The following is an 11,650-nucleotide window of genomic DNA, read 5'->3' as shown; positions in this document are numbered from 1 at the left end:
AAAACTAAATTAAATCTGGTGTTGAAATTTTTCTATGGTTGCTATTGCTTCCATTGCAAGATCTGTTCTTCAACATGTTTGAAATTATCATTTCAAACACACTTTAATGGGATTTTAAGTGGGAAAATGCTGGTTATTTTTGTCATTATTTTAAGTCATTTTGTTTTAGAAAACTATCATGAACGCCACTAACATTTTTCATGGAAAACATGGAAAACATTTTAAAATTAATAGCTATGTGGTAGTAATACAGATTTTATGGAATTTCAAATGTGGTTGATATGCTTTATGAAAAAGGTCACAAAGTGTCTTTTGTTACAAAATCACTTAATTTTTCTCAATAGACCTTAGTAAGAGTAGACACCATGGTGTGTAGAACAACTGGTGAACACCACCCCTTGACGTAGATCAAAGAAACAAAACAATCTGAAATCCCTCAAATATGATGTACCCAGACTAAGTTTTAAAAACAACAGTAAGATTAGCAACAATGAACACAGACCTGTTCATAATACCATTGGCCTTTTTCCAGTGATCTTTGACACCCTTTACAAAACATGTAATTGACAAACTGCACATAATTAAGAGTTCCAGTGGAGTTGAGTGTTATGTTAGTCACCACAGGCTCGGATGGGATTGTTCCCGATGATCCCAAGCTCGTACAAGATGGACAATGTGGCGAAGACGATGTAGCAGACCAGTGACACCACACCCAGTTTCCAGTCCAATTTCCAGCCGTTAATGTGAATGGCCAAGAAGAGGAATATAATGGAGAGGAGCAACGTACAGGACATGAAAATCAGACCTGAGCTGTTCACCTCCACTGGAGATCCGGTGTCCACAAACACTGTCTTGATGAACCACGGCAGACCGAGACACAACATGTCGAACACATTCGAACCCACGATGTTAGCCATTGCCATGTCAGCTTTACCTGTGAGAGAAGCACAGAAAAAGATTTATATTGTCGAAATCGTTTGCCAATTAAGCACATATTGCCACTTTGATGTTTTGAACGTGTATCTGATTCTTTACCTTCACGAGCCACCATAACACTCGCAACAGTGTCCGGGATGCTGGTTCCCGCTGCAAGAAGTGTCATTCCCATGACTGTATCAGGGATGCCCAGGGTCTCACCTGAATAAACAAAGAACATGTAATTAGGGACATGCAGAGACGTCGTAATGCTCTCATAATGCAATACCAGTACTGATAATTTACAAAGGCACAATGACCATCTTTTGATAGTGTCTCACCAGTCAAAGTCCAAAAGGAGTGGGATGATGATATGAAGTGATGGCCCAAGGTGAGTTACGTTGACTACTAGAGTTGTTATGACAGCCAACAATTGCACAAGTTGAGCCTGAATGTTTTACTCGTATAAACACTTAAAATAGTTTTGTTCTCTGTCTGGATCACTTGTTCTGAAGTTTTTACATGGCTCCAAGATTTTGTGCCCAGGGGCCTCTGCTTTCTAAATCCGTGCCTGTGGATGCAGGAACGTTACTGAATTGTCAAGGGGCAGTTAGAATCTGCATGGCACTGCCCATTAATTGGTCAAGAAAACTGGATACAACTGTCAATCTCCATCAGCAAAAAACAGAATTCAGTAGTAAACACTGCTGTACAGTCCTCAGGGGTTGGACACTCTATAGTAGTTTCTCTCAGTACCTGCTCAGCAGATCACTGGCCTTTAAAAGCACCACTTGCTCTATGGTGCTCATGTGAAAATGTGTGATGCTTTGCAGGACAATAATCCTATTATATGCCCCTGCATCACATGCTTTCTCACGGGCCCAGTGGGGTTTCGTAATCCACTGTGGACTGACTCAAGACTTCAGGGAGAGCTTTGAGTCAACAGCATCATAATCCCACAGGACACAGCACTAGAATTTCAGGAATGGAGACGAGCTGCGTGTGACCTGCCTGTGCGTGCACCCATTCAAAGCCCTGTCATCCTTCAGTGCAACTGCTTGAGGAATTTAAAATTGTATGCTACTTTTTTGTTTTAAAGAAGCAAACGCAGGACAAAAATGAGCAGATTCAACAAAGGAGTGATTTGTAAATTCTGTTCACCCTGTGCTATTTTGAAGCACTACAACATGTTATTTGATGTTTAGCTTGTGAAATTATGTATTTATTTATTTTCAAATCAGATGATTGCAACAGGCTCCAAAACAAGATTTGGGCAATTTAGGACTTAAAACAAGATGATGTGAAACAGCAGATGTTAAACAGATGAGGCCGTAGTGTTATAGTACATAAGGAGCCTCTAAAAAAAGACTAGTCCTTCAAGAGCAAGGATGGGTTGAGGCTCGCAAATTTGCCGACAGATGTGTCAGAAAATAATTCAATGCTTTGGCAACAATGTTACCCAAAGACAAATTGGAAACATTTTCTGCATTTCACCCTTAACAGTGCACAATATATAAAGGATTCAAGGGATCCGGTCAAATCTCAATGCGTAAAAGGACAAGGCCGACAACCACTTCTGAATGCGTGTGATCTCCGATCCTTCAGATGTCAAACGGTCGTGTCTGTAATGGATATCATGACATGGGCTTGGGAATACTTCAATAAACCTTTGTCAGTCAACACTATTCAGAGCTGCATCCACAGATGAAAGTTTAGGCTTAATATGTAAAGCAGAAGCCATAAATCAGCACTGTCCAGAAGTGCTGCCATCTTCTTTGGGCTAGGTCTTATGAGATGGAATGTACAACTGTGACAATTTACGCACTACTAAATATTTGAGCGTTGCACCATTAAACTTAGGTTAGACGTAACCCTACGTATAAACTAAATATTTACGGAAGCCTCCGACCAGGAGTAACGAATGGATTAAAAAAGCAGACAGAAATTTTATGACATCAATGAGCTCATGTTTTGCATGACAGGCATCAATCATTTCAACATATATGATGATGTTGGCATTTACACTAGTTTCCATTTACGAGAGAAAAAAAAATACTTTTAAGCGACTCTTCAGCATAAACCCGATCTAACGGTGCAGTTTTCAGGGTGTGTCGCCCGGCGACAAATTTCAACATATTAAAAATATATATACAGATGTACAAATGTGGAGGCTGTTTATTGGCTCAATACAGGTAAACGTCATATTATGCGACTATGTATTACTTAACAGAGAGCTTACGACCTACTAGTTGAGTCTTGCCTTAAGACCAGGTGGTGCAACCAAATTAATTTTAACTTTACGTCCCAACTTAAGGGAGAACTTACGCACAGCTTGTGCAACCCTACCCAGGTCAAAGAGGAAAAGGACCATTAAAGCTGTTATCAAAGTCAAGTCTAAAAGCCAGTGTCTGTCATGGTTTACAGGTGTGTCAGTGCCCATGGCATGGGTAATGTGCACATCTACAAATTTTGGAGCGGCATATGCTGCCATCAAGATACCGCCTGCAGTCCCGACCTGTGTCCAATTGAAAATGTGTGGCACATTATGAAGCACACAAAACGGCAACAAAGACCCTGTACAAATGCACAGCTGAAGATCAAAATAATTAATGAATGGGGGAAATTCTGCTCTTTAAACATAACACCTGCATCTTCTGTGCCCAAGTGTTATTAGAAAAAGTTGTGATGTTTCACAGTGGTAAACTCTCAACTGTTCCAACTTTTTTGCAATCATCTGATTTTAAATTAGTCTATATTAAAAAATAAAAAAAAAATCACAAGGTAAAACGTCAAATGTGTTGTTGTAGTGCTTTCAAAATAGCGGTCAATGAATTTATACATTACTCCTTTATGTCTTTATCATTTTCCATACTGTCACAACTTTTCTGAAATTGGGGTTGTAGTTAGAGATGTGTTGTGTGAAAAATCTGCTGCTTAATAAAACATTTTTAGGAACAGGTCTAACAAGCGAGATCATGTTGTAATTTTCCAGGAAGGAACAACAATATGTTCCTTATGCTGTCAATTCCATACAGAGAACTTTCAAGCAAGTATAAACATTTCCAGATAAATAAATACAAATTATTTGAGTCTTGTTTTAATGCAAAAGATCTGCATGCCAACAGCAGTGTTTAAAAACTATTAAAGATACATCTAGGATTGTTTTGTAATTGCACTGACTAACCAATAACGACTTGAAATTGCTGCAGAGAATTAAAGTCAAAGCATGTTTACCGACAACCGTGACCATCCACACCAGAATGTAAGTGAATGCAGAGATCCAGACTGCAGACATCAGGAAGGTGATCATGTAGAATCTGTTCCAGAAGCGTTTCCTGCAGTCAGGTATGGTCAAATACAAAAGCAGGATGGCAGGCAGGGACAGAACCCAAAGGATCCGCTTCAGGTTGTGTTCTGGCATCGTGAACACACTTTTCTGTTCTGTAAGGGGCAATTTACGACACACATGAGGCTGCAGGGTTACATTTCATAAGGAGCCATTCACACAAGGCAGGATTGAGTGCAACAGAATGGAACAGACTGATCCATTGAGTCTTGAGACACATTTGTAATAATTTAACTACTTTAAACGTGACAGTGCTCTATGCCACTTACACACTAATCCGGTTTTGTTTGAAAACACACTGATTTTGCCACACTTACCCTTCTCATCTACACTGAAACCACCTAAAAAAAAGAGACTTTCAAAAGCATACTCCATAACCAGAAACTATGGGAAACGATGATGTTAATAAACTGAAAACAGAGATTTCAAACTTGATTAGTGTGAACGTCTCCTTAAAAATGCAATGCTCATGGCGTGAGACACTGAAATACATTGAAATGCCAAAAACATTTAGTCTGACGCACATATAAATCAACAATTAAAAAATATGGCAGACGGAATGCAAGAACACGTCCTGCGTGAGCGGAACTTAAAGTAAGTGGGTTTGAGGGTGTGATGTCTTCACTCAACCTTCGGTTATCTCATTCAGGCCGTGCAGACTGAGAGAGAGGTGGGAATATCCAGAATCATCCTGGAAGATTCCGCTGTTGGCTCGGGAACTCCGGAGCACTCTGAGACTGCTGTCGTCACTCCACCCTACAAGCTGCTGGTGCTCGCCATGCTCCTGCAAGTTCTTATTGAGACACGTACAGCAGGGACTGAACCTGTGCATTACATACTCACTGATCCTTAGATCGAAACACAGCACCACCACATAAACACCATACACCAGCAGAAGACATGCGCCGTCATACCTGAAAACAAACATTCACTTGAGATTTTGGCACTTCACTGCTGTGTCTGTTTATTGGTCTATAACACCAGAAACATGGGCACAAAGGGTGTACTGTATATTTTAACTGACAAAATTAACAATTTATTTGATGATAATGTGCAAAATTAAAAAAAATATTTCACACTTTAAGGGTGAGTTCACATTTGTAGTTTGGTTCTGTTGGTCCAGACCAAAAAGAAAATGATACATTTAGTCCTGGTTCACTTAGCATTCACACTGGCATCTTTAACACTGAATCTAAAGATACAAAACAAAAAGCATCAGGAAAAAGTCACAACCTGATTGGACAGCTTTTATGATGTATATTTTGCGACGGAACTTGCCGAATATCCAAAACAATGCTAGCTGCTGGGCTAAATGCGCTTGTTGGATTTATATATGTATATATGGTGGTATGTTTACCAGCTGAGAACCAACAAGGAGCTAATAAAATGTGTAAAGGAGTCAAAACAGCGCCAGGAATTCCTCCGTTGTACACACAAATGAAGATATGCTGCAAGCACGCCTGTACCGAACTATAATGGGCAACACAGCTCCTATGATGAGAAGAATCAGGTATGCTTGAGGTCAGTATTAGGCAAATTACTTCCTGTTTTTTGTCCGTTTAGACATCTTTGGTCCATGTTGCGTTCATATATCAATCGAACCGCACCAGAGTTATTTGGAAGCGGGCCGAGACCCACTATTCAGGGGTCTCGGTCCACTTGTTTGGTGCGCACCGAGGTTTGGATGGCAGCATTCACACATTTTCAAATGAACTGCACTAACAAGCAAAACGAGCAATCGCACCAGTTAGTTTAATCGAACCAAACCTGCCAAGTGTGAACACCCTAAAAGAACAAACTTTAACCAAATATTTAAATATTTTGAAAAATATATAAACTACTTACAATTATTTCAACATATGATTGATATGGAAGGGATAAAGTACAGTCATCCAATTTTTATTGCAAAATAAACCCAGACAGGGTGATCAGGTCTTGTATCACTCTGAAGTGGTTTATTTTGTGATATCAACTGGCTGACTGTACATTATCCCACTTATTATGCGGCTACAAACCAATTAAAATAGATGGACATACAATATTGATTTGCGTTTATTTGAGAGAGAAAATAAGAAGCTGAACAGCTGAAATCCACCTCTGGTTTGTTGGTGTTTATTCTGAAAATAATGACCTTCTGACTGCTCGTTATCCAGCTTGTCAAAAGTCTACTTGCCAACTACAGATCGCACAGTAATCTGAGAAGCAGAAATGAGCCGGATGAGCGTTCTGACATGTGGATGTGCGGTTGTCACTCATACAATATCATACTGCTAGATGGCGCCATTGACCAAACAGAATTGAGTATTCCAGACACCTGTGTAATAAGTACAATTAAACAACTGTCCTGAAACCTGAGCGCCTGAAATAAGAGCATATAATGAACATACTGAGTATTAGATACGTCTTAGAAGTTTAGGAGCCTTTTTTACGAAGTGGGGAAATCCCAAAAAGTGGGGAAAAGTGGCGAAGTGGGGAAATCCCCAAAATACTACAACTGGATTATTTCAATCAATTCTTTCTATTTAAAAACAGTGTTGGTGTATTCTTAATATCTTGCAATAAATTTGTTCTCATCATATTTTCATCAACAGTATGTTTGCAATTAAACCATTTGATTACTGTCATTTGTCTTTTTTGTCTTTTGTTATCTTTGAGGGGAAAAAACATTCAGCAAATCATCAAAGAGATTAACAGTGCCATTCATATTGTTTCCACAAAAAGTATTTAGCTCTGGTCTTAGCTGACAACAGGTGTTTTGTGAAATAAGAGGGTGAATGGTGACTCACCAGTAAACCCTGTTATCTGAGATTATTGCAATCACAGCGGTGACGCTGATGGCATATGCGAGACAGTCCCTGAATAATGGCCAACAGGTGAGACGGCCCACCTGAACAGAGTAAAAATGCACAGAGTGGAGATCAGCATTATAAACATGCAAAGAACACGCTGATATGCTAACAGTGTGTGAAAAATGAATGTGTGTTTTGTGTAATCCAGCTGAAAACATCACATACCACAGAGGTTAAGAGTCCACATGCTGCACAGATGCACAGAAGATTGTACACAGCAGATCCCATGATGGTGCTCACGCCGATATCTCCTTTTGTTACAAACACACCTGATGAAAAACAAACATCTAACATTATTCTGAGTGATAATGCAAAAGTTCTGCTGCTGCTTAAAAGAAATGTGCATACCCAGAGGAACATTTTATAACTCAGAGGTTGCTCTTTCATAGCTCAGCTGACTTAAAAGTTTCTTAAAAGTAACAATTTTCAGATGTTTCTCCTAAAATCCATTTTGGAGCAATAATAATAAACACAAATGAGTCCGTTTCTGACATCCAGTAAAAGTAGAGCTATAAAACTCATGTGGACAGCATATTTCAGATCTTTTGCTCTTGGAAGAATTTCGTGAGAAATGATCATATTAAGATTTCAGACTTTGGAATCATGGTAAATCACATCATGAGATATTGTTTAAGGAATGTTCTGGGTTCAATTCAAGTTAAACAAGCATTTGTGGAATAATGTTGGTTAGTGCAAAAATGTATTTGGAAAAAATCTGCTTTACAGTGAGGTACTTACAATGGAAGTGAATGGGGACAAGTATAGTCAAATTTAATTGTAAACGTGATTTTATTGTGATAAAATCACTTACTAACATTTTCTTTGTAAATATACAATTTTACAACTTTGTTGCCCTGACGACATACTGTAAACTTTAAACAACTTTACATCTCAAATAATGCACACGTTTAAACAGAAGAATGAATTTAAGTGCATTTACAAAATTAAAAGCTTCACATTTCTGCCTTTAAACACTCCAATAATGAAACTATTGACTTCTGTTATAAGTGCCTGTAACCATACTTTTTGCTTTTTTTAAAGAAAGGGGACTAGTTGTTTTGTGGTAATCAACATTATGCCACAAATTCTGTCGATTGAGCTTAACTTGTATTGAACATGGAATATTCCTTTAACCTCTTAACATCCGGCCTCTTTTTGTGCATGAGCATGAAAACAACATAACCAAAGTAAAACTCCTCCAGTTCTTGAATCCTTTGGTCTGCAAACACAAACTTGGGCTCATTTGAAAGTAGACACAAATGTATCATTATACTCATTAGTTAAAAAATTAATTAGAGTTATTCAAATACTTTGAATAGTGACAGAAAATATTATTTATAAAATATATAGTTTTAAATATGCAAGACTATGCAGTGCCTCAAAAACACATCTGATACAAAGCCACATGTCTGATGAAGGTCTGGCAATTTTGAAGTCCATATGACCAAAACTCTTTGTTCCACAATGATTTATGTAAGTGTACTTAAAAAAAGGCCACTTGGAGGCGCCACTTGTAGTAACTCCGTAAACCAATTATCAAAGTGGTTCAAAACACACAATTTGTTTATATTTCAATGTAAAAAAATACCACACAAACCAAAATATACATCATTTTATTATTATTTGGGAATATATTATAATGCATTCCATATATATTTACGCATTTTATAAACAATGTGAAAAGAACATTGCAATTTGAAATGTTGCAATGGAAATACATTTTTACATACAATTAAGATGATTGTTAATTTTTTCCCCATACAAATGCAAATTGACTCATTTTTCAGAGCTTTTGCTCTGCCGTTCACCCAGGGTCTTCATCCACTGCCTCAAGCCGGGGAGCCTCACTCTCCCCGGCTTCAATCACCGTCATTGAAGCCTGGAGCACACCTGCTCCCAATGCAACTGAACGAAAAGCAGTGGACAAAAAGGATTAAGTCAATGCATTGGGAGCAGCTGCGCTCCACGGTCTAACTCACGGTGTGTGAAGCCAGGGAGGGTGGCTCATCATGGCTAGAATGGCATGACCGAGCCCCCTAGATGTGCCGTTGAACAGGGGGTTTGATGAAAAAATGCAGTCGGGAGGATCGGTTCCTCCAGGCCCTCTGTGATGGTATGATGAAAAAATGCAGTCAGGAGTGTGTGTTCTCCAAACGCTCAGTGATGGTGACTGAAGCCGAGGAGTGTGGATCAGATTGCGGGTCCAAAAGCAGATTTCTTTGTCGACAGTATGGTAGCAATATGCTATAACTGCACACCGTGCGTAAAGGTGCAAACACAAACAAACACAGTCCACAGTTTTCAACTCTGAACCTTTGCGAATCAACATCAGGGATAAATACAACCCTCATATCGTTGTTATCATCTTTTCATTAGCTGCAGACCCATCAGTCAAAAATTATCTAGCTTTCCATTGGCCAGCTGTATCCACAGACAAACATGGATGATGCAAATCTTTACATCATTGACTGTCCTGTTTGGCTATTTTGAGTGTACCCAATCTCAACTGCACAGAAAATTGAGGGAGGGCTCATTTAGTTTTTAAGACCCACCCAAATATCATGTTTGGGTATTTTGTTACTGAAACACTACACAGAGTGCAAGATTTCGCAGAGAATGGATATGAATAATAACATGTGTTGAATAAATAAAACCTGAACAAAGAGAAATTGATCCATATTTCTTCGTATTTGTACATTTTTGGAGTAAAATCTCCAAAAATTGATTTTATTTATTGGACTCTTGCAATGAAAAGCATACTGAAGTTTGGAGGATTGTGCTCATCTGTGTTTAGCTGGAAGACAATAAAGGTAAGAACTTCCGTATTTTCTTTCTTATTGAATCTTATTGTAATAAAATCGTATTGTTGTATCTGTCAAAATCTCTTTAAAATATAAAATCTCGAGACCCAGATTTTTCAAATGATATATTGGATGTCAATATTAGTTTACAATTTCACAGTTTAAACATGCATTAAACATAAAAGAAATGTCAATAAATACGCAAGTGGATCATTTTTGTCCCACCCGCCGTTGAGAGGCCACTCTAGACAAGACACGTGAGATTGCAGGGGTTTTTCCCCCGGAGAAACATCTGAGAAGCTGAAGACTTAAAGAAATATTAAAGAAATCTCCGTTGTGATTTCCTTCCTCCATAGTCATTTTAAGAAAAGGACTGTGGTCAAAGATTACCCAGAAATGCGGTGACTAGTTCAGGTGCGGAGCTCCCAGCTGCCATGAAAGTAGCACCAGCAACATCTTGAGAAAGACCGAGACCTGAAAGAAGCAAAACCAGCGTAAACCACACTGCACAAACACTGCCAGAAAAATCTGCCAAAACAACTACTTACGTTCACTGATGACTTCAAGAGATGGCAGAAAATAATCATCACAGACTATAGAGACGGCTAAAAGCATGTAAAAAATGATCATGAGGTAAATAAGAATTCCTCCATCCTTCCTCTCTTGAAGTGTGAAAAATCCTTCTGGGAATTCAGAGGATTGTGGGGGGATGCAGTTGGTCACATTTTCTGCCAAAAAAAAAAAAAAACAGTGCAACATTCATCAACCCTTGACATTGATTTGTCATGTCATTTACACAGCACAAATCAATAAGTTCTGAGTTTAATCAGTTACTGACTCTCAAAACACAGCAAACACCTGTTGCATGAATCTCAACACATTGAATTCATCTTACCAACATCCCGGCGTATTCTAGCAGGAACTGAACTTTGAAAATTCTTTCCAACACAGAAAACAAGATGAACTGCAGCAAATATAAGCGTCACTATAGCAATTATATGCAGCAAAACGTCTCTCCTTTTCTTCCTGTGAGGAACTGAGTCTTTCTTTATTCTATAATTCCCCATTATTTCCACTGGTTAAAGATGTTTTAAGAGGCATGGAGCTGGACTGTGTAGTTTGGGTAGGCTGAAGTTTACTCCTGCAGCTGATGTATGTGTGTGTGTGTGTGTGTGTGTGTGTGTGTGTGTGTGTGTGTGTTCTGATCATGGGATTCATTCATTATTCCGACTGAACTCTCTCAGAGTCTTGAGCCTTCAGGGCTGAATAAGTTTAAGTACAAATTTTATCATACAAAATGGTCTCCCTCTTAAGGGGATAATTGGATTCTTTCTGCAAAATTTGTAGCCAAATTAAGCGGTGACAAAGTCTCATTAGAATAATTGAAATTACAATTTAAAGGGACTTTCCCGGTTCAATAAGCTCAATCAACAGAATTTGTGGCATAATGTTGATTACCACACACACACACACACACACACACACACACACACACACACAACCTATTTCGGCTTGTCCCTCCTTTTTAAAAAAATATATATAAATCTGGGTTACAGTGAAGCACTTACAATGGAAGTGAATATGTATGTATATTGTATACATATATACTGTACACTATTTGAGCAATAATGAGATACACCTCTACACCTACTTATTCGCTGGATTATCTAATCAACCAATCGTGTGGCAGCAGTACAATGCATAAAATCATCAGAATGTGGGGTGGGAAGAAAGCTTAG

At 38.6% G+C, this 11,650-nt stretch overlaps 1 protein-coding gene across 1 annotated transcript; it reads right to left on the bottom strand.

Moving 5' to 3' along the window:
• Positions 1-85: 85 nt before the first annotated feature.
• LOC127623000 (sodium/potassium/calcium exchanger 5-like) lies at positions 86-10,978 on the bottom strand. The gene is made up of 9 exons (XM_052097221.1): positions 10,807-10,978; positions 10,460-10,639; positions 10,302-10,385; positions 7,276-7,379; positions 7,048-7,148; positions 4,892-5,175; positions 4,150-4,356; positions 1,036-1,137; positions 86-934 (listed from the first exon to the last, which is right to left on the bottom strand). The coding sequence occupies exons 1-9, from the start codon at positions 10,976-10,978 to the stop codon at positions 612-614; spliced, it is 1,557 nt and encodes a 518-aa protein (XP_051953181.1). The 3' UTR covers positions 86-611.
• Positions 10,979-11,650: the final 672 nt, after the last annotated feature.

This window comes from Xyrauchen texanus, chromosome 29 (assembly GCF_025860055.1).
Source record: "Xyrauchen texanus isolate HMW12.3.18 chromosome 29, RBS_HiC_50CHRs, whole genome shotgun sequence".
Classification (NCBI taxonomy): Eukaryota; Metazoa; Chordata; class Actinopteri; order Cypriniformes; family Catostomidae; genus Xyrauchen; species Xyrauchen texanus.
This window is presented reverse-complemented; position numbering and strand designations above follow the sequence as displayed.